Below are 23,614 nucleotides of genomic sequence, written 5' to 3'. Positions count from 1 at the left end.
GGAGTAGCTTAGGAATATTTATATCCTTTCCCCTACCTACAAAGTTGGATGGAGGGAACAGGGTGGGAACAAGACCACCTACCTAAATTAGAAAAAAAAAAAATATATATATATATATATATATATATCCAAAACAAAAGGTGCGTGGAAGGTCCCAGGGTTGCAAATGGGAGGAACACCTGCCCCCGAGGGAGCAAGGAGAGCATGGAAGAAAGCAGCTGAGCTTTGGTGTGCTGCTCTTTATCTAGGCACGGTGTTTGGCTTCTTACCGAGGTGTCAGCAAGACGCAGAATGTGTGCAGCCTGGCACACACACAGAGCTAACAGGTCAGTGCATCCTTCCTCTCCAATGCTCAGTTTTCTGCTGCTAACAAGACACATGTAATAGGGTTATTCCTTCATGCAAACAACAAAAATAGCAGCTCTTTTCTTACAGATTTATTTTTATCTTTTTTTGTTTATTTGAAACGTAGAGTTACAGGGGAGAGAAAGAATTTTTTATCTGCTGGTTCACTCTCCAAATGGCTGCAACAGCTGGAACAGGGTCGATCCAAAGCCAGGAGCTTCTGGGTCTTCCACATGGGTGCAGAGGCCCAAAGTCTTGAGCCATCCTGTGTTGCTTTTCCAGGCCATCAGCGGAGAGTTGGGTCAGAAGTGGAGCAGCTGGGACTTCAACTGGCACCTATATGGGATGCTGGTGCCACAGGTGGAGGCTCGGTCTAGTTACAGCATGGCACCAGCCCTGACAGTAGCTCTTAAGAGGACTGTTGTGATGCCCAAACATGTATAGAAAACATTATGAGGTTGTCCCATAGCATATGACGTGAAGAGAGAGAGCGCTGTTTATCACCCCTCCCAGCAGCCTGTCCATCAGGAAAACCTGCACACTCCCTCCTCAGAGGTGACTTTCTTAGTGTTTACTATCTGTAGCAGAAGAACAATCCCATCCTACAGGCAAGCAAACATATTTGAAGGGACCACTTGGTCACGAAGACACCAGTGCCACCATCAGCATTAGCCCCAGTACTGCTGACTTCAGAAGCAGGGCTTTGAACTCTTCCTGCACTCCACATTTTATGAATGTTACATTTGCTCCAGGGGTTGGGTGGAAGGGCAGAAGCCATTTGGATACTATGTAGTGAGAAAAGTGAAAGTGAAATATCTTGCTTCACCTCAAGAGGAGTGATAAATCTAAGGTTAAAATGACACAGAGTGACTTCAGGGGATGACAGGTGCCTGAGTGGGACTTAGGCTGGCTGGTGTGAGAAGAGGTTGCATGAGGAAGAATGGAGACATGAACTTGGGCAAAGGTTGGGGGAGAAGGCAGTGGATAAATGTGGGGGCAATCGATTCTCCCATCACCTCCCAGAGGACTCAGAGCTCACAGACAGGAGCTGAGAGGGCTGTTGTCTTGTTCAGATCTTACAGGAGGCTGGGCTGCTGAGAGCACAGCCAAGGAGACAACCCTAGGGAGGAAACGAGAGAGCAGGCCAGGCGCTGTCCCTGGTCCTGAACAAGCACTGAGCATGGGCATTGGGCATCGTACACCTGTGGGAAGCCATGGGTTCATAGCCCATACCAGGTTCTGCCCTTGCTCTCCTCTGGGCACTGCCTTCTCCCCCCTCCCACACCTCTGTGGCATATGTACTCATGGTACTCTCTGTGCTATAACCACTTCAGAAACCCATCCTGGAACTCCATTTGTCCCCTCCCAGCTGGACGCAGACACCCACATCAAGCCCAGGACCTCAAGAATGGATCTAGGAAGACTTCTGTTCTCAGAAGAACCAAAATTCCTCTGTGCAGCCCTTCCCTTACTGTACTCCCAGCTTACCATGGTGGTTACAAACTGTATCTACTTTTGTACAGGGCAGAGCCAGGGGCCTAGTACTCAGCATTGCTGATTAAACACACATGTGTGCATGCACCTTGGGGCTAATTAAATGGATGTGGAAGATTGGTTGAGCATACCACAGCCTTCCGCTCCACACTCCACCCCAAGAGCAGTGGCCTGGTTACGGTAGTCCCCCTCTGTCCCGAGAGCCACAGAATGACCCACCACTCCCCATTGATGCCTGGGGCCAACATCCTCCCGCCTTTCCCGCTTCCTTCTGAGTGATGGTGGCAGCATGAAGGAAGCACAGGCAGTAGTGCGGGTCCAGCTTTACTCTTTGGGCACAGGGAGAGGTGAGAAAAGGTGGATGGGAAAGGGGCACCCCTCAGTAGTCAGCTGTGTAGTCCGTGCCATGGAGGCCGCGGCATAGCAGCGTGAACTCCTTCACCATCTCCTTAACTCGCCTCTTGTTGACTCGCTCACTAAAGGAAGCAAAGGACAGCGGGATGGCACCATCCATCACCCCCTTCCTCACCCTCCCCATCCCCCACAGCCAGACCCATCCAGCTCTGCTCACCGAAGGATCTGCTGGCTGAAGGTGTCCTTCTGTTCGGAGCTGAGCCGAGCCGAGGGAAAGCCAGGCGGTTGTAGCGCCTCCTTGATCCACATGCTCAGGAGGCTGAAGCAGTGTTTGTTCAGGGCGAACAGGATGTCGGCAAAGCAGTCCATGAGGCTGCGGGAGGCCTGGCCCCCAATGGCCTGAAGGAGAGGGGTTCTTAGCACTCCAGGGCCTGGTGCCTTTGGAAGCAAGGAGCTCCAGCTGCGCCCCAGGCCCTGCACTGCACATGCCAAGAGAGCTCCGCTTTTGAAGCGCCAGCTGATGCCCACAGCCACCCTGACAACTACTGGCCATTTAATTGAGGACAAAAGAGAACCCAAGAGCTTAGGGCCCAAAAGGCTCAAGAGCCCCAGCAATACAGCTCCCCCAGCAGTGATGCCACTCCACCCCCCGCCCCCTGGCATGCAGATGCACGCTGGCAACCTCTCACCTCCAGCACTGCTATGAGCAGCACACGGCCGTCCTCCTGCACCACTTTCCCCACGGATTCCACCTCCCCGCAGCGAGGCAGCAGCTCTGTCTGCAGAGGACAGAGAGAGCCATCAGCCCCAGCGCCTTCCCACCTCCCTGATGAGACATTGACACTTCTACCCTCTGGAGTCCCAGGCAGGCCAAAGTGGAGCATGGACGTGGGGAGGAGTGGGGGTCAGCAGGCGACTCACAAAGAAGCCACAGGAGGCCTTGACGGTAGGTGCCTCGGGAAACTTGAGGGCCAGCACAGCTGTGGAAGAGGCAGAGGCAGATCAGGCGAGGCCTGAGGATTCTATGAGGGGCACCCAGGCCCATCTCTCCTCCTGGCCCCACTTACCACACTGGAACACAGCTTTGACATCCAATCGTTCACACAGGAACAAATCTGGCTTCCGCTTCAAAGCCTGCAGGAGGTGGAGCTGGTAAGTCCAGCCCCGGGCAGCTCCAAGAACCTTCCCCGCCCCCCACTCACCTGCCACCCCAGTCCCCAACTCCACACCACAGGTAGAGGCTGCTGAAACCAGCTGCCCAGCCAGTTCTGGGGAACCCAAGACTACCCCAGCGTCCAGCTGATCAAATAAGGAGCAGCCCAGGGCATACTACAGCCGGGTAGTACCTGAATGCACAGGTAGAGATGTGTATGTGAGAGAGAAGACTGGGGACCATAATGTAGAAAGCCTGGGCCCCAAATCACTTCCTGAGCAAACTCCACCCTCTCCCATCCTCTATCAGGGCCAGACCTCCAGGTAACCACCAAACTTCCCTTTGATTCAGAGGTGGTGGAGGCCCCCTGGGTTTGTGAACAGGGTGGTGGCAGAAAGAAGAAATGGCAGTTGGACATGGAGATTTCAGCCCGACAGCATGCCTCCTGTATTCCACCTGCATTCCTCGGGTACCCTCCAGCTCTTGCTCAAGAAGAGGAAAAGGCAGACAGCAGTCCTGCAGCGCCAGCCCCACCTCTCACCCAGGATATCCTGGGTCCAGCTGGTGCTACCATGGGCAGTGGCAGAGGGGTGGGTGTAGATGGCCTGGCCTAAGTGGTACCAGCACACAAGTGGCACATCCTCAGGTCACAGGAGATGCTTGGCACAGCTCCAGCAGCAGTCTTCAACACTGCTGTTACCCAGCAATGCCCCAGCGCACACCCTCAGCCCCTCAAATGCCCTCTACCCTCCATGTTTATTCATGTGCAAATACCTCCACATACACTCCCACTTGTAAGGCACCCCTTACACACACTCTCTCTCTCTCTCCCCGCCCCATCGATCACACATCTTGTCATACATCCCATCACCCCACATCCTCAGACTGTCCACACCTCCAACCCCATAATTCTCTAACGTGCTCATCCATCCAGACCCGAACATTCCTCACATCTCGTGCTTCCTGCCTCTCCCAACTAGACTCTCCAAGTTCTGAGGGAGCAAGAACCAGGCATGCTTTTTCTCCCCCTTAAGACTTTAACACCTGGCCTAGTACCAGCCACAGATCACACATTCAGAATATCTGTACGATGATTAAGCAAAGAAGCATTCTATTTTTCCCCAACTCACAAGACATAGAACCCCCATCACACTGACACCACTCCCAAGAGCCCAACATATTTACCAAACTATACATACTGTGATTTAGACATACTGACGCCACGCCACACATTCCATCCTTCCACAGCCCATACTGCCCAACACGCACACTCACACAAGTCCATCAATGTCTAAGACATCAACAGACAACACATCAACATTCAACACACAGTGATGACACATGCCCGTGATCACACACACACACACACACACACTACTTACAGCTGCAGTAGGTGATTTCTGTTCCCTTCCCAAACTAAACTCAAAACATACAAAAGAAGGTGCAACACGCTTAAACACATACCAAACGCAAGCACATCCTAATGTGGCCTCGCTGTGGAGCCTGTCCCAGTCCACCCAGCGGCAGCACAACCTCAGCCATTGGCTGACCCTAGACCATACCTTGCACACTCCTCTCAGTCCCCGCCCCCCTCCCCCCAGCTGCTTCCAGTCTACTTCTCAGGAGCAGGTGCAGGGCTCTGATGCGGGCAGTTCCCGGCAGGAGCACGGGGACAGTGAAGCCCAGGCCCTTCACCTCCAGCCCGAACCCTGAGCTTCTTGGGCAAGCCAGCTAGGTAGGAGTTGCTGGGCATGGCTAGCGCCCTCCCCCATTCCCGGTCCCCGCTGGCCAGCCCAGCTTCCTCTGTTAGGATCAGCCTCTCCCTGGTCTTGGAAGGAGACTGTGCTAGTTGAGGCAAAGGGGCACTAAAGAAGGATGTTGGGTTGTCAACTTCCACGGAAACAGATGAAGAAACTCTATTCAACTGAACAGAAAAAAAAATTTGTCAACAGAAAGCTAAAAATAGGCTTAAATTGAATTTCAACATAAGAGAAAGAGAAAGAGAGAGAACAGAACGTGAATGAATAAAACTAAAACACACCTGTGCCAGGAGTTGCATAAATGAATCAACAATATCAGGATGATCCCTGGGCCCTAAAATATAATAAAGATGGAACTTAAGAAAAAATTATACAAACAGCAACTCAACCTCATATAGTTATGTGGGACTGAGAGCCTGCAGGGAGACAGCGCGGGGCACATGAGCAGCAGGAAGCAAGATAAAGAAACAGAACATACAAAAACCATGAACTGGGAGAAGCCCAACAGAAAGAGACGGCAAAGTGAAGGACGGGCCTGCCCCAGCACCCCCAGGGGCCTTCTGCCTACTCCCCACTCCTCCTCATGCCAGCCCCCCCACTGATCCTGTGGCGCTTGAGCCATTCTGGACTCCACTCCACATAACTGAAGAAACACATTTGCAGTGGCCTTGGGTGGGCTGACGTTGTCTTGTACGGCTCCTAGCATTCATTTCCCCTACACAGTCACTGAAGAGGGTAGGGCTGGGCGTGGCAGGCAGTCCTTGCACCTCTTCTGAGGCTTGACCGAATGCCCTAGAATGGCCAGGGCATCAAGATTAGAGTCAATGGCCCCCTCATTTTACTGGCTTTATGGTTTTTGATCAAGGAAGAGAATCCATTGGGTCCGCTTAAATCATTGGACCCCCTTGCCTGGGTAGAACAGTGCCCAGTGTGTTGTGGGCATGGCTGGGGAAGTCACTGGCAGGCCTAGGGGAGGAAACAGCATCGTAAGGCCAAAAACCAGAGCCCCACCTAAGCAAAGTCCCTCCACAGGGACAGGGACTCAGCAGAGAGCCAAGTTCAGGGCTGAGGAGCAGCTCCCATCATTTGAGCATGCCAGGAAAGAGGAGAACCAGCCAGTGTCACCCCAGGATACATGGAAAGGTAGTGCCCGAGGAAGGGTGGCTAGAACTGGGCTAGCCTAACAGATGCAGGGGCCATCCTCTCTGGTCCACTGCCAAGCTCAAAGGGTGTGATGTTGGACACTTCTGCCTCCAGTCCTGAAGACTCCTGTAGCAAAAACAAGGTGTGCAACTGGAGATGCTGCCCAGGCTTCCCCACTCTTGGGAGGATGCAAGACAAAAACATCTGCCTGAGACACCACCAAGTAGTTGTGTGGTCTTGGACAAGCCACGTGTGCTCCATTTTCCCAGATGTAGAGTAGTTCATGATCTCCTCCCTGCTTCCTTCTCCAGGCTACACAGACAACAATAATTCGAACATGAATCCAGAGTTACTTAAGTGCTGGAAAGTGAGGCTCAGGGTGCCAACTCCACACCCCCAGCCCCAGGTTCCCTGGTAGAACAGCAGGTTCAACAGCAGTGGTGGACTAAATGGTCAGGGAGCAAGGGTCCTAACATAGGGAGCCCTCACTCTCCTTCATTCAGCAGTGTCTGAGACCAGCTGTATGTTGGCCTCATTCTGGGTGTCAGGAACAGAGCAGAGGTTCAGCCCTGCCTCTGTGGGACTTAGTCCAGGCACAGACACCATGAAGGCTGACTGCTGTGTATGTCTGGTGCTGTGTGAGTGGTGCTTGGGTTTCCTCAGAGTTAGAAGCACCCAGCCCTGCCTCAAAACTGCTTCTCCCATGCTGTTTCCCTCATGTCTAGGACAAAAAGGAGTGAGAATCGCCCCATGGGAGGAGTAAGGGCAGCAGATCCCATGCAATGTGGGATGCCAGGGTCCCGAGGACACTGGTAGCAGAGGCCATCAGAGGGATGCCAGTGTGTGTCATGAGTGGGAATGAAACTATAACATGGGGGCAACGGGGTGCAGTGAAAGGGCTTGAAGCCAGGAAAGGAAAAAGGCTGACACCCAGGTTGTCTACAGCATGTTAACGGCTGCAGTGTGCAGAATGGGTTGGAGAGAAGGGTGGGTGTCAGGTAGAAGGTTACTGAAGCAATCTAAGTGAAGCCCGTGCAGGGGGGTTGAGGAAGAGTCAAGAGCAATGCTGAGCCCTTGTCCCAGAGTCGGGAGGTGGAGCTGAGGGTGAACACAGCAGGGCTGCCAGCTCAGCTTTCTCCCCACATAGGATTCAGCCTGTGGTCCAGAGAAGCCGAGGCCAGGATCAAAGGAGCAGGAGTGAGGACATGAGCTAGGATCTCTGCTGAGCCTCAAATGTGGGACAAGGGCAGGTGAGACTAGCAGGGCTGGCGAAGCAGTGCTGCTGCTTTCCCCAGTCAGCATACTGAGTTAGACAGTGGGAGAGCCTGGAACACCTTCTCCCAACTTTCTCTAGTAGAGTACCATGTGACCAGGGAATGGGAGCTCAATCAGAGGCAACTGGTTTTTTGGATTACAACAAAAGGTTGGCACAAAAAGGGAAAGGAAGCAACATTCCAAATATTTTCTATGCAGAAACCCCAAGCTGGGGAGCCAGAACATCCCAATTTTAATACCTGTAATGATCATATTAAGTATGTGATAACTCCATTTCATAGATATGGAAATGAAGATTTTGCAAAGTAAGTGACTTGCCCAAGGTCATACAACCAGTTGATGGTGGTGAGCTTACAATCTGGCTCTCCCTGACTACAAAGCCCATGCCCTTATCATTCACTCTTCATTGTGTCCCAGAGGAAAGGAGCCAGCCTAGTGCCCAAGTCCCTCCAAGCCTTACCCCACATCTCCCATATGTCAGCCCTGAGCTCAGCAGGGTATTAGAAGACATCATTCACCCTCTTGTTCACTTCAACCCAAAGTGTCAACTCCTTGTAAGGTGACAACTGTGCTGTGCATGATCCCATGAGTTTCCCATCAAGTCCCATATGCGACTCAGGGAACAGAGAAGAGGGTGGGCAGCATTGGCTCCCCAAATGGGGAAGCAGAGGCAGTGGCAGTGGCGGCAGCAGCAGAGACCCTGGGCAGGACCTACCTTGCTGGAAGAGAGTGAGTGTGACGGAGGTGACGAGCAGGAAGAGGGCCTCAACTGGGGGAAAGTGGGCAGGCTCATGGGCAAAGATGTGGACCAGCTACAACAGAGTAGGAAGTGCCGGTAAGCTGAGGTTCGGAGTCACCAGGCCAGGCCAACATCCCTGCAGCACAGGTGGTGATTCCAGCAAGCATCTGATCCACCCCTACACAGCATTAGATCTTTTTGCCTCAGATGGTACCCAGAACACCAGCCTCTCTACCCAGAAAGCCCACCTGTCGAGTGAGGTCAAGAGCAGAGGCCTGGGGGATGGTGCTGTACATCCGACCCAGCATCTCACACAGCTGTGGCACCATGGGGGCAAAGTCGTCCAGCAGCGTCTTAACAGATTTCTCAAAGATAGCACACACCGCCTTGGGGAGAAAGGTCACAGTTGGTCAGAAGGTCAGGAGGTCACTGTTTGCGGGAATGGGACTGAATCCCTGTATGGAAGAGGCCCAACACAGGAATCCTTATCCAGAAATGTTGCCTAGCCCTGCACCCCGTGGAAGATGAGCAAGTCAGACCCTCACCCAGAAGGACAGGGGTAAAAAGGCCTTTCATAGAAGGCACAGGCTGTGGTCATCTCCTGGATCTTGCTACTTACATCTCCACCATTTCCTCTCAGTGCAACAGCAGGAACAAAAACCTGACCTGTCAAGACCAAAGGCAGGCATGTCTGCTGCTCACACAGATGCCTGACTATCACTCAGCCCTAACAGTATACTCCCTTTGTGGAGCACTTCTTGTGATATTGGGGAGTCCTCAGTCTTCCCGAAAGACTCTCTGTATCTACTGGGCAAAATTCAGCTTTTCTGTATCCTCCAGTCCTTTGCAAGCTGAAGTGAGACCTTACTCTTGCTCCACCTCTCAGCCATGTCACTATGGGGCAGCAAGCAGGGCTCAGGCCTTACCTCCACCACCTGGGCATCATTCAACCACTTGCTCAGCACCTTCTGGATCAGCTGGAAGACCTGCTGCAGTACCACCACCACCTGAAGACACACAGAAGTGAGGCGCCTCCACTAGCCCTGTCACTCACCTGAGGATTTGGGAGCAGGGAGCAGAAAAGGAGCTCAAACCCTTGACCCTAGCCTGCAAACTGAGGGCTCAGTGCATGGGGTCTGAGGGAAATGAAATGACTGAACGAGCATGTCCTGAATTCCAGAGATCACTCAGACGCTTCCCACCATGAAACAGGAACATTATGAGTACTTCATCAGACCATGGTGTCTCCCTCCAGCACCTGTTAAATCAATCACACCCTACCCACTGGTGCTCAGGAACCCAAGGTAATGGGCTGGCTTTTCAGGGAGTAAGGATGTTGTCTCACCCACACGGGTTGGAGTAGGGATGTACAGATGGGAGCAGTTTACGGGAGATGGGGAGAAAAAGGAAGGCAGGATGGTGACTGTCACAGAATGCTGGTGGGATGCTAGCGGCCCAGGCTTGCTCTGGAGCCAAAGTGTAACTGAAATGGGAGTGGGGAGTTGAGCAGAGGTCAGGGTGCATGTGTCTTCCTTTTCTCTAGGAAAAACCCTGGAGGGAGGGTTCTGGAACAACAACCATAGTAGTCCCTTGTTTTTCTATGGGAACTTTACACCAGCTTGGAAGCTACTTCCACTTGAGACCACTCTGCTGTCCAACACAGTTCTAGGAGATGAACAAACTAGATATCCAAAAATTCAGTCCTGAATGGGAAGCAAAGGTTTGCCCTAGATCCAACAGCTTGTGCTGCAGCCCTATGTGCCCAAGCTTGTCATAGTACTTTCCACACCACTTTGTGACAACCATGTACAGGCATTCCCTGTAGACTGAGAGCCACCTGAAGATGTGTAACCACTCTTAGTGCCTGCAAGCGACAGTGAATGCTTATGTACAAGGGTACAGTGAATGCTCACATAGAATGCCCTACAGAGTTGAAGACTGGGACCCATATTATGAGGCTCATAATCACATCATTTGAGAGTTGAAGGACAATGTTGGTGTCTCTTGTGGATCACAGGAATCTCAGTGACATCACCCCCGGTTGGATCAGGCACAAGGACATCACCCACAGGGCTGAGTAAGACAATGACTGCTACCTACAGAGAGGGGACCAATACGGTCATCCACGGGTCAGAGGACCAAACGCATCACCGCATGGGACTTGGCAAACAATGGCAACACCATCCACAGAGATGGCAAGTGACAATGACATCCTACAGGTACAGGTATATGGGTGGGAAGGGAGGCAACAGCAAAGATGACGTCACCCACAGGGTTGGGTCCCTGCGGCACTGGCAGCTTCCGGAGCTCAGAGCCTTCATGTTCATCCTCATGGTGACTGACATCCAGTGTGGTGAACAGGTTGGACAGAAGACCCAAGATGTGGACAATGGCCAGCTTGTTGGAGGGATTGGGCTGTGGGGGAGAAGCCAAGCAAACTTCAGATTTCACAGCCACAGCCTGCTTCTCAAATCACTCAACTCTGATCCTAAGTGCAGCTACAATCCCGCTCAAACAAGGAGAGGCCTGAGATCCAGCACCATCCCTAGCCCCCTAGCTCACTCACCATCTCCTCTGCTAGCTTTTCCAGCTGCTGGATATAGGGGGAGATAAGCGAGTGCAGGTTCTTAAGGATCTCTTCCACCTGCAGGGCTGACAGCAGGAAGCCCAGGGCCTGCATCAACCACATGCACTGGCTTGTCTGTGGGACAGAATACGGATGGTCAGGCCTGACTACATCTGGCTGTGAGTGGGAAGGTTCCAAGAATAGGGAATAAGACAAGGGCTAGGGGAATGTGGAGGATGGGCTTTCTAGGATGAGAGATTCCCATAAGACCCCAAAGGAGACTCCCAGAAACCTGTGAACTGCACCTTGTGGATCTGTTTCATCAGCACATCCTGGGGGCAAAGAGAAGGAACACCAACTTCAGCACAGGGCACAGGACGCTGGCCACCCAGCACCAGCCTGGGTCCTGCCTACCTGGGAAACAGCCACAATGTTGGCAGCATAGGGTGGCAGGTCATACTTGCACTCTCGGCAGATCTTCTTGAGGGTAGACACGGATGAGACGGAGAGCTCAGGATTCCCTAGGGCATGCAGCACGAGGGGCAGGACGCTGTTGATCATTACGGGGTGGTCAGCTAGCCACTCAGACAGAGCTCCTGCAGGAAGTAAGAGGGAGGCTATTAGGCAGACCAGCCAGGGTGGTTTCAGACCACACTCCTGAGGCAGACAGAGCTGCCAGGGCCAAGTTGCAGTCCCCACACAGAGTACTACTCATTCAGAGGACTGAGTGGACAGTATGCATTTGCAAGCTCAAACAGCAGCCTCACCACTGAGCAGTAGGAAGGCCATTCTACCAAGGTCTAGGGCTGCTGTCCCACAAGCAGGAACCAGGCTCGCTAAACTGGCTCAGCACACAGTAGGAAGAACTCCTGGATTTGCCAGAAGAGTTGTTCAGCTGTAATGCTGACTAGGGGAGGTGTGTGTGTCCATGGATAGGACCAGACAGGCTGGTCATGGCTGGGGATGGCCACTGTGGCCCTGGGCATGGGATCATGAGTGTGTGCCAGGTCTCACCAATGGTGAACATGACAGTATCTGCCAGCTGCACGTTGCTGATACTGATCCGTGGGATGAGGCCAATGAGCCCAGGCACCACATCAGAATAGTTGACATCGATGGTCTCCGCGATGGATTGGAAGCCATAGAGCAGGGCCTCTGTGTGCTGTGGAAAGAGTGCCACTGACTTGGATGAGGAGTGGAGGATATGATGGGTCAGAGGATGGAGGGAATCAGGCTTGCGAGGTACCTGCCAGGAGTAGGGCTCCTCTGAGCTGGTGAGCAAACGGCCTAGCTTGTCATAGAGGTTGCTGAGCAGCTCGGCCCCCAGCATCTCGTAGACATACATGAGTGTGTCTGAGATGTCCACCCTGCAGAGCACAGGAAGGCCTTTTATTCTGAGCCCAGGACCCTCACAACCCTGCAGAAATGCCCAGAGAACAGAGAAAGCAACTCCAGAATTCAGGAGGCCTGACTTCAGGACGCTTCCCCTCCTGGCCCATTTAGAGTCAGGTTTGGCCTGCTACCATCACCTGTAAATTCGGAATTGCTCCTTCTCGTCCGAGGACCAGAATCCATATTCCTCATCAGAAGGGAACTGGGCCTTGTGCAGCAGCACATCCACTAGCTGGAAGTAGACTGGCCGGTACACCTGCTGGTACACAGCCTGCTTCTCTGCCTCAAAGGACAGAATGTCATCCTGAGAGAGCCAGGGGAGAGAATAAGCCATCTCACTAGCAGCCACAGAAGTCCCCGACCAACCCGCCTCCATCACGGCCCAGGCCCACACACCTGCAGTGTGTACCAGAAGGTGAGGGTCAGGGAGCTGGTAGTCTCATTGACAGGATAGTGGCCAGGGATGCCAGTGCAGAACATGATCATGTTGACAAGTGCCAGGAAGCTCTGCCAGTGCTCTACTTGGTCCAATAAGGCCCTGGCGAGGAGGCAACAAAGTCATAAAACCACTCCCACAAGGGAGGGGGGCTCCCACAATCCCACCTCTTGGAGGGCCTCACCCGGAGCTGCCCTCTACCCTACCGGGAGTGGTTCTCGCCAAGGGCCACAGCGATGCGACAGATGCCATGGGAGGTTTCCATGTCCCCATTCTGTACTGCCTGGCGCAGTTGTTCCTGGAGTCCCAGCACCAGTGGGATGAGTTTCAGGAGTGTGTTCACATACCTAGAGGTGGGGAGACCCATCAGAGCCATCTGCCACCCAACACTAGTTCTGGAAAGAAGGCATAATCTCCCTGCCTCACACACAGGGAGAAGGCCATGTGAGGATGAGCGTAGAGACTGGAGTTGGGTAGCTCCAAACCAAGCAATGTCAAGGGTTGCCAGAAAAGCACCAGAAGCTAGGAAGAGGCAAGAAGGATTCAGAGGAGCCTTGGCCATGCTCACACCTTGATTCCACTTGGCCTGTACAACTGCTGATACATTCACGTCTGTTGTTTAAAGTCACCCAGCTCTGATGCTTTGCTATAATACCTTAGGAAATGAATACAGTCAGTGACTGGGGAGACAGAACAATGATAGGAGAGATGGGGTTGTCGCAGGCTCAGATGCTCTGTTAAATACTTTAGAAGAGGGCCAGGTGCGAAAGCCTAGTGGCTGTAGTCCTCGCCTCGCATGCGCCGGGATCACATATGAGCACCGGTTCGTGTCACACATGCTCACTGCCCTTCCAGCTCCCTGCCTGTAGCCTGGGGAGGCAGTGGATGATGGCCCAAAGCCTTGGGGCCCTGTACCTGCATGGGAGACCTTGAATCGGCACAGCTCCGGTCACTGCGACCACATGGGGAGTGAACCAGTGGACAGAAGATCTTTCTCTCTGTCTCTCCTTCTCTCTGTAAATTTGACTTTTCAATAAAAATGAGAAAATCTTAAACAACAACAAAAAAAGACTTTAAAGACTTTAGAAGAGGGGTTGTGGTAGTGGTGTAGTAAGTAAAGCCGCTGCCTGCAATGCTGGTATCCCACATGGGTACCAATTTACATGCTGGATGCTCTCCTTTGGATCTAGCTCCCTGCTATTACCCTTGGAAACGCAGAGCAAGATGGCCCAAGTACTTGGGCCCTTGTTATGTGCATGGAAGACCTGGAAGAGGTTCCTGGCTTTTGGCTTCAGCTTAGCCCAACCCTGGCAATTGGGGCCACCTGGGGAGTGAACCAGTGGATGGAAAATCTTTCTTTTTCTGTTTAACTCTGACTTCCAAATAAATAAGTCCTAAAAAAAAGACACAGAAGGGAGCAACAGATCATGTACAAATTCCCACCATCTGCTCTGTCCTCTCCCTCTGAATCCCAGCTCCCACGTAGTCGGGGGGCAGTAGGACAGGAGAGCAGTAGCTGATGACTTATGAGATAGCTAAGAGACCAAACAGGCCGGATTGGATGACTGGCTGGATATAAGGCTGGGGAAAAGTGAAGAACAACTCTGCAATTAGACACAATGATGTTAGTTACCGAGTTCTAGAGTAAGACGGGAACAGGACACCACTCATGGGAGACAGGAAATTTGGTGTTAAGCTTATTGATACAGAGGCACCTAGTGGGATATCCAAGTGGGACTAAAATTGAAAGAATTCAAAATAAAACTGGTTGGTAGACAGCATGGTAGCTCAAGAGACTGATTCCCCTCACAAGCACCGACATCCCATATGGGTGCCATTGATGTTCTAGCTGCTCCACTTGTTCCAATCCAGCTCCCTGCCTATGACCTGGGAAAACAGAAGAGGGTGGCCCAAGCCCTTGGTACCCTAAACCCATGTGGGAGACCCAGAGGAAGCTCCTGGCTCCTGGCTTTGCCTAACCCTATAGCTTTACAGAGAAATCTTTAAAAAAAAAAAAAAAAAAACAAAAAAAAAAAAAACAAACTTATTTATTTTTTGAGAGAAGGAAAGACATTGGTTCTCTCCCCAAGTGGTCACAATGGCTGGACATAAGCTGATCTGAAGCCAAGATCCAGGAGCTTCTTCCAGGTCTTCCATCCAGGTGCAGGGTCCCAAGGATTTGGCCATCCTCCACTGCATTCCCAGGACACAAGCACAGAACTGGATGGGAAATGGAGCAGCCAGGATTCAAACTGGCATCCATATGGGATCCCAATGCAAGCAAGGCGAGGACTTAGCCACTAGGCTAATGGGCAGGGCCCAAAATAAACAGGTTTTTAACTGAAGCTATGGAATATATGCAAATTGCCTAGGGAGGAAATGTGGAAGGAAAGAAAAGCTGAGGACTCAGGTTAGAGTTCTAAAAGGAGAAGCAGCCCAGAGTACAAAAGGTAGATGGAGAGAGTTCCTTGCCCCCACCCCGACAGCCTGTCCTGTGGAGATCAGACTGAGGCAGGGAAGCCACACTCGAGGGAGATCAAGAGGCGGGAGACACCAGGCCCCTTATGGCTGTTAACTGGTGTCACCCCTGCAGTCCACGGAGGGTGGGGCACTGAGGGGCCAGGAGTTGTTGCTAGGCTTGTCCCAGGCAGTAGTCTTGTAACCCTAGTGGGAGGAGAAAGACAAAGAGAGGCAACCAGCCCAGAGCTGTCAGCCTCCTCCATCCGCCCATTCCGGAAGGGAAAGCCATCCACATCAGGATGTTCCCCAGCCCAGAGATGGCCCCAGAGGGTGCTGCCTAGAAACAGCTGAGAGCTTCAGTCCCATGACCCTGACACAGGCTGCACGGGCAGACAATGGGCACCTTCAGGCCAGACTCTGGCACAAAGCAGGGCCAGGGTAAGACAGGGTCAAGGCCCTGGCCTACAAGCTCCTCAGCAACTGAAATGGAGACAGGAGGTGGGGACCTACCCGCCATAGTATTCCTCCGTACTTTAAGACTCTCTCCACCTACAGTTAGGACTCTGGAGAGTCTTAATTTGTCTCATCTGAGTCTGGTAACAGGTTAAAGCAAGGACAACAGAGCCCAGAAGGGCTCATGGTATTCAAGGTCAAACAGCAACTTGCAGAGTCCAGGCTGAGAAAATCTCTTCCACTGTTACAGATCTGCTTCTCTTTTGGAATTGCCCCCAAACAATTCTTGCAAATCTCAGCCTACATCTCCAATCCTATCAGCCTAATTCTTGTTCTCTCCTCCCCCACAGCCCCTAGTAAAAAAGCTTTTCTAGGATTCAAAACATATCCGAGGGCAAAAGCAGAGAGCCAGGAAGCAGCTGCAGCTGAGCAGAAGCAGAAGCAGGTAGGTGACTAGGGTGCGAGTTCAGCCAAGGTGTGTGTGGGGGGGAATGGTGTCAGGGGATGATGTCAGGACACCCGGGCAAGGCAGCGAGTGCAAGATCCAGGAATTACTGAAGGCAATTTTTCAAACCAAGGCTAGCAAACCAGACTGGACAGAGCAAGGCTCAAGTTCACCCAGCCACAGGAGAGAGGCAGTGGGTGGGGTTGCCTCGAAAATTATTGTGTAGATTTTCCACCACCTGGGCATCTATGCAGCCAGGGAACAAATCTGAGTCCCGAGAGGTTTCCAGGTTTCGGGGAGAGAGACCATGGCTGCGATTGAGTTCACGAAGCCTGGCTGTAGTTGGTCAGCTGCAGCAGCAGGGCTGCTGGGACTCCTTGGCTGCCGCTCACACTGAGCTTAGTCCAGACCTGCAATTAGAGCTCGGGGAACAGAGCTGAGAAAATGGGGAGAGTTGCTAAGCAACCAAAGGGCTGCAGCCAATGGGCGCCTAGGAGGCTGTGGGTTCCCTCCTAGCTCCCTGCTCGCTCATTCGTTCAGAGGAAAAGAAGCATCAATTACCTGGCGAAGCCCCTGAGACTGGCTGGGCAGGTAAACCTGGTTGTATCCAAGGACACACTGCATCACTCATGGGCTTGCCCCTATTGGTTCCCCTTTGCCACCACGAGTCTGAGCCCACCCAGGACTTGAGTTTCAGGCTGTCAGGAGAGGGCTAGACCTGGGACTTGGCCTCTGCCTTAAGCCAGAAAATCCAAGAAGCAAGGGGGTAGGAATACTTCGTGCCAGAAGTCACAATACCGAATACCAGCAACTACTGCACCTGAAGTGGACAGGGGCCAGGCTAAGCCCTTCTCATTCCCTTTCTTAATTCTTTGCCAAAATATTATTTATGTTAAAACTAATCTGCTCCATGTTTTTACTTGAAGTTTTAAAAGCCAGTAGCTATGCACATTATCTCTGTGTATGTATTACACACACATATATTTGTGTGTGGGTATATACGTGTAAAGGGAAACCAATTCTTTTTCAACTTTAGCCATATATCAACTAAGTCCACTGTCCGCTGAACAGTCGCACATGGCCTTCAGTTTACCACATGTGACATGTGAGGGGCTGTTCACGAACTACTCCTTTGGGGGATCTCCATGATTTTTGCCTCCAGCTCTGCCAAAGGCTCCCTAACACCCTACTTCTGAAATGTCAGTGTTAGGTCCCCAGTCTCGCCCTTTCCAGCTCAATTCATATCTTGAAAAAAAAAATCTCAGCAGTCATTTTCTCTGCTTAAGATACTTTACAATCTCTATATCACCCTTGAGATGAAGATCAAAATCTCAAGCTTGGTCGGCCTCGGGCCTGGATCTCCTACAACTTGGGCCCTTCCACCCTGCAGCCCGACCACCCCCAGCGATTTACAAACCATCAGACCCACTGGGCACTCTCTGGACCGTTTATCATTTCCACCTGGCTAGCTCTCAACACAGCCTTCCAAACACAGCTAGGCTGTCAATTCTGCTGGAAAGCTTTTTGCAACGCTCAGGCTGGGTTATATGCTCTGTCCGAGGACTTAGAGCCCATTGCTTTCCCAATCAGAGGATTACACAGGTTGAGGAGCCCCTGACATGCCCAGGTTAAAGCATTCCTCTCTGCACTCCTGCTGCCTCGGATCCCGACTTGACACAGCAGATGCTCACCTAATGTTTGCCAAATACACTGTCCTACACTCACCTTCTTAGAGGACCTCCAATGCCCCATAGTCTGCCTATCACAGGTCTTGGCATCTTGCTGTGGTTCCCGAAGCCTGGAACATTCCCCCTCCTCCCTCACACCACATCTTTGAGTACCTTCCACTCTTCATCCATTAAAAAAAAGAGAGAGAGAGAACTGAACGCTACTGTATGGAAGGTACAATGTGACACAATAAAATGACAGAATCCTTGACTTCACAGTGTTGAGAGGCTCACAAGAAGGCAAACATTAATTTATAATGAAATCAATTATGGGGTAAGGAAAAAATACTGGGAGCTCTGAGACAATGGACAGGACCAAACCTAGTCCTAAAAACTTCTGAGAAGCCTGGTGCAGTAGCCTAGTGGCTAAAGTCCTCGCCTTGAACACACTGGGATCCCATATGGGCACTGGTTCTAATCCTGGCAGCCCCACTTCCCATCCAGCTCCTTATTTGTGGCCTGGGAAAACAGTCAAGGATGGCCCAAAGCCTAGGGACCCTGCATCCATGTGAGAGACCTGGAGGAAGCTCTGTGCTCCTGGCTTTGGATCGGCTCAACTCCAGCCGCTGCGGCCACTTGGGGAGTGAATCATCGGATTGAAGATCTTCCTCTCTGTCTCTCCTCCTGTTTATCTGCCTTTCCAATAAAAATAATAAATCAATCTTTAAAAAAGGACTTCCCTATAGAAGTCAAATTTGGGTTGAGGCAGGGGAACATGTCAAGTCCCTTAGATGGTTCAGAGGCTGGAGGGAGCACAGTACATTCAACGAACCAAAAGACCTCATAGGAGTGTCGACAGCAAGCAGAGTGGAGTAAGATGAGTCTGGCAGGACCTTTCCAAGTCATATTAAGGATTCTAAACTTTATCCAAAAAGTAACAAGAAGCCACCCAAGTGTTCTGACCAAAAAGGAAAAGACCAGTCTTCATTTGTGAAAGATCACTCCGGCTCCTGGGACGAGGAAGGGCCTGGGAGTGGAAGGTAGGAGGCTGGGGAGAGCGCAGCAGGAATCGGGAGGGGGAGGACGACAGCTTGGACTAGGGTGGCAGCAGTGGAAATGGAAGAGATTCACAATATGTCAGAGGTAGAACAGCCAGGACTGGGTGATGGCTGCAGAGAACAAGAAGCGCTAAAACACCATTAACTGAATAATTCACCGAGCTGGTGGCTCAAGGTTGGCCGCACTCTCTGAACCCCAAGTGCAGGGACCACGTCTTGCTTGGTGCCTTGCTGCACCTCCAGCATAGAACCTGACATTCGGCATGCACTCGACTCATCCCTACTGCGCAGATAGAGGTGTGGCTGGCTGGCCAAGCAGGGCTGGGCCTCTGGGCACGTGGGGACCAGCTCACCTCTGGGCATCAGGCTGTGAGATGGCATTGACGATGGCCTCCACGCTGCTGTCGAAGAGCTCAGAGTCCTGCAGGGCAGCGAAGGCGGCCTGGATGAGGGCCTCGCAGTCCTGCAGCGGCACCTCCAGCTGCACCCAACTGGAGAAGCACTTGAGCACCTTCTGACGCACGCAGCTGGGTGAGCTGGGCTGCTGCAGCAGCTGCTGCAGCAACGGGAAGACAGCCCCACACTCCACAGCCAGGCTGGCCCGCACTAGGCCTTTGCGGTACTGGGGCAGGCGGCTGGTCTGGAACTCCTCGGGTAGCACCGTCAGCAGCTCCAGCAGGGCCAGGCAGCGTCCCTGGCCATCCACTGGTGAGTCCTCGGCCTGAAAGAGCCGTACCATATCTGCCACAGCACACGGCCACGCGTCAGGCATCATACTGAGCGCCAGCGAGGCCAGCGCCACACACAGCCGAGTCAGCACGATCTTGGAGCCACTGGCAAAGCGGGTGATCTGGGTGAAGAGCTGGGCCTTGAGGCTTTCATACTGGTCAGTGGGGATGTCGCTCCAGTAGCGAGAGATCTTGATGTGCAGGGCACTGGCCCCAAAGTACTGGATCTCAGGCACCTTGTCAGGCTGCAGTAACTGCCAACTGAAGTGCCAGGCTTGTGGGGAGACCTGGGCCTGCATCAGCCACTTCTGGGCCAGGTTCTTGTTCTCAATGTTGGGATCATAGTAGAGCTGATGCAGAGCCTGCAAGACAGCGGAAGACTGAGCACAGGCCAGCCACTCTGAATCCTGCTGGGAGCCCTGAACACAGCAACTAGGTCCTGTAAGACACCCTTCCTCATCTCGCAACCCCCACCCAGCAGGAAGCCTCTGCAGTGTTTCCCAGGCCTGAAGTCCTGCTGGTATCTTAGGCACCTCAACCTTGCCCCTGCTCTACCTCTCCACTTCAGAACAACTCATAATGGGCCTCCCCAGTGAAGTCCCCTGAGGGCAAGGCCCAAAGGAAGAGGAATGGCTCCAGTGGGAAGAAGCCAAGCCTGAGAAGAACACCAAACAGCCTGAGGGGCCCTGACCCTTCCAGACTCAGCTGTTCCCTCAAATCGCATGGCTCCATTCACCCTCCCTCACCCCTAACCCCCACCCCCAAGACATCACTAGGTCATTCCAGATGCTGGCAGGAGGACCAGGGTGAAATCCGAGGAGGACTATGATTTTGGCCTGGCAGCCCTCAGGCAGGGACCCAGCAGGTGGGGGAGGGTGAGAACACCCCTGGGGAGCACACGGGAAGGTCCAATAAGATGTCCTGAGGAGGAGGAGCTCTGGCAGGAGCTGGTCTGGCAAATGCCTGGTCCCCAGCTCTCAGCTAGCAGAAGCCCCAGGGCCCCGATTCCAGGGAGACTCGTGCAAGGAAGAAAACAGTGGCTTATCCTCCTGGCAGCACACAGCACAGTGTCCGAGGAGTGAGAGAGAGAAGCCAGGAGCTTGACCACCCAGCAGGCTCCATCCCAGCAGGCTGAACCCCGTCAGCCAGCTACAGCCACTGTCCCTTGTTTGCCCCCTCACAGCTTGGCATGGCCAACAGTGCTCCAGAATAACGAGTGAACATTTACCACCATCCCTGTGTTTTCCAGCAAGGTAGCCCATCTTCCCACTCTCCCCAGGGGCCATGCCTGCTTGCACGCTGAGCTGCTCAGAGCTGAACTCAGAAGAGAACCAGAGAACCAGTTCAGAAAGGAAGGCCTGGGCACAGGGGCGGCCTGGGTGAGCTACGTGAGCAGGCAGGTCAGCAGGGTTCCCAGCAGGGCCAGGCCCCTTGACACGAAACCAAAGGGGCCAGCCCCTCTGCTGCCTGCCCAGGCCTGGAATCTCTGCAGTAAAGCAAGGACCCCTCTCCAGAACAAACAAAAACCTGAAAACTTCACCCAGTCCTCCAGGGGATCCCTTGGCTCAACAAAGTCAGGTCCCAGATAGTCACAGCAACAGTCTGGCTTCCAGGGTTGAGCTGCAGATCTCCCCAGCTTCCTACTGCACTGCTCAGGCCCCCACGGAGCTGGCAGCTGGACCGCGGCCAGTCTGGCGGGAAGTCAGAGCCCTCAGCATCCCGAAAGCAACATCCCAAGTTGCCTGTGTCTGTCCACAGACGACCATGTGTCTAAGAAAAGCCAAAAATAGCCCATGAGGCCATTGCCACACTGTTGTCCTGCTTGCTGGCCAGAGATGAGCAAATGCCAGGTGCTCTGGGGGCACCAAACCAGCAGGCACCGGCCCAGGCCTGAGTTCTGGTAGCAGCATGGGGCCCCAGAACTTCTGCTCCATCAACGGAGCGCCCACCCCAGCGCCCTCATACCTTCTCCACGTTCTCCACTGTGAAGTCCACGGCTGGGGCGGCTCCAACCCCTGCAGCCCCCGGCTGCTCCTCCCGCCGCTCCATCTTGGCGCCCTCCCTAACAGGGAGGTGGACCCCGATCTGTCCTCTGTCCCAGCCCCTTGGCTGCCAGCTCCCCGCTAGACCCCAGCTTGGGTATCCAGGGAACAGTGGGGTGAGGGGGCGCCCAGAGCGGGCATGGTTGCCGAGGCCTCCCCACCTCTTTTGGGGGATGGGGTGGAGGGCTTGCCAGAAACCCAAGGGGGTACTCCTAGGAGGAGAGCCAGGGAAGGGAGCCGTCAGCGAGGAGCACTCAGGCCGGAGGAGTCCTAGCGGTAGATCAACGGTTCTATGTCCAAGAATCTCTCAGGAGGGAGAACTGCAGGGGAAGACCGAGCCCCCGGCCCGTGCGGGGTCACAGAGTCGACGGCCTGTGCCCACAACACCCTCGTCTCCGGCGCTGTGAGGTCACCGCGCTGGGGGGCACGCAGGAGAGAGAGCCCTTCGCGGGCTACCGAGGCGTCCAACGGGGCGGGAGGGTGCAGCTTCGCCAGTCAGGGGTGAAGAGTCCGCGGAGTCGGGAGGCTGTGGCAGATCCTCTCCATTCGGCCTGGCCCGCGCTCTGCTCACCGGCCCGCTCCGGCCCCGCTACCACGGCTACTGCCGCTGCCTCCGCCCCAGTGACTGACAGACAAGCCGGCCCGGTCGGGACGGGGCGGGGACCTCAGCAAGGCGCGGGCTGCCCCGAGCGCCTGTCGCCGGCGCCGCCAACTCAGGCCCCCACCCCTGTCCGTCCTGACCAGGCACGACCCGGCACTGCCCGGCACGGCCCAGCGAAACTGCGCCGAAACTCATTCCGGGTCCTTGGCCCTGTCTCCGCTCTAGCCCGCGCGCCCCCCAGCAGGCGACGGCGCGGCGCCCGAAGCCCCCGGCGAGCCGAGGCCCCGCCACTGAGCACTCTGGGAAATGTAGTCCGTGCTGAGGGCAGCCGGAATGCTGCACCTGGCAGAGAAGGCCGGCAGCGCTCCGGATCGGGACCCGCGCAGCCCGGCCTATCCAAGCCCACTCAGTCCGGTCGGCGGGGGACACTGCGGCGCGACTCCCTCGGAGGATGTGACTCCAGAGGACCCAGGGTGGAGGTGGGCGCCCGCGGTTTCAATACGGGCGGGTCACTGCGGTGATCCTCCGGGCGTTTGGCCACGGAAAGGGGCTATCTGAGGAGGCGTAACCGCCACCCCAGAGGAGCGGGGCTACGCCCGCAGATGGCTCCCGACCATCTAGGGCGTTTTTTGTTTTTTGCCTTTTTTTTTTTTTATTGAGAGTTTTAGAAGCTATTTCCTTCCCTGTAATTTGAATGAGATTATCTCCCATGCAAATGCGGGGAGCAGTACTTTGCATACCTTAGATCCAGCTCTCCCAGCCTCTCAGAGGCGGGTGTGGGAGGTCAGGTAGAGCTAATCCTGTGTCTCTGGAGGCAGTCCCCACCCCGCACTCCTTTTGTCCTTTTGGGAGCTCCCTTCAGGCACCCCAGCAGGGAAGGGAAAGAAAAGCCAAACTGTCCTGGGATTCTAAAGGAAGGTGGCTCTTGAGGTGAAGGCTGGGGGGTTGGGGGGGGGGGGGCAGGGGTCACTTAGATGCCGTGCAAAGTCCAGTGAAACTTCAGTCCTTCAATAGATCTTCAGTAAAGAAATGTTAGAAGAGGAGCTGCTGTGATGACCGCATTTCGTATGGACACTTGCATGCTCCGCTTCCCACCAAGCTGCCTGCTAATGCACCTGGGAAAGCAGCAGAAGATGACTCAAGTCCTTATGTGGGAGACTAGAATAAAACTTGGCTTCTGCCTGGGCCAGCCCTGACCATTATGCTCATCTGTGGAGTGAACCAGCAGATGGAAGATCAGTCTTTCTAATTCTGCCTTCCAAAATAACAATAATCTGGCACCCTATGTTGTCCATGTAAGGAGATATTTGTGGGATGGGTGGAACCGAGCACCCACCGCAGTGGCTTTGCAGGTTCCTTGGCTTGCTGTCCCTTTGTAAAGGTCAGCCCTTTGTGGATGCAACACAGGGGAAAGGCAGAGCCAGGGCCTGAATCACACTCTTGATGAGAACTTTACAGGGATGCCCAGCCCTGATCAAGCAAAGTAATCCCAAACTGCACTGG

The 23,614-nt window shown here is 53.7% G+C and overlaps 1 protein-coding gene across 1 annotated transcript; it reads right to left on the bottom strand.

Moving 5' to 3' along the window:
• Window positions 1–2,147: 2,147 nt before the first annotated feature.
• Window positions 2,148–22,359, bottom strand: IPO13 (importin 13). The gene is made up of 20 exons (XM_004591483.4): window positions 21,434–22,359; window positions 19,094–19,830; window positions 12,864–13,004; window positions 12,618–12,759; window positions 12,359–12,525; window positions 12,076–12,196; window positions 11,844–11,991; window positions 11,244–11,425; window positions 11,135–11,161; window positions 10,830–10,964; window positions 10,535–10,678; window positions 9,190–9,270; window positions 8,512–8,649; window positions 8,240–8,336; window positions 5,388–5,440; window positions 3,261–3,327; window positions 3,115–3,173; window positions 2,883–2,972; window positions 2,411–2,592; window positions 2,148–2,315 (listed from the first exon to the last, which is right to left on the bottom strand). Exons 1-20 carry the CDS (start codon window positions 21,515–21,517, stop codon window positions 2,219–2,221), a joined length of 2,892 nt encoding a protein of 963 aa, XP_004591540.2. The 5' UTR covers window positions 21,518–22,359; the 3' UTR covers window positions 2,148–2,218.
• Window positions 22,360–23,614: the final 1,255 nt, after the last annotated feature.

This window comes from Ochotona princeps, chromosome 2, assembly GCF_030435755.1.
Source record: "Ochotona princeps isolate mOchPri1 chromosome 2, mOchPri1.hap1, whole genome shotgun sequence".
Taxonomy (NCBI): Eukaryota; Metazoa; Chordata; class Mammalia; order Lagomorpha; family Ochotonidae; genus Ochotona; species Ochotona princeps.
The sequence above is the reverse complement of the archived record's forward strand: the minus strand, read 5'-3'. Positions and strand labels throughout refer to the sequence as shown.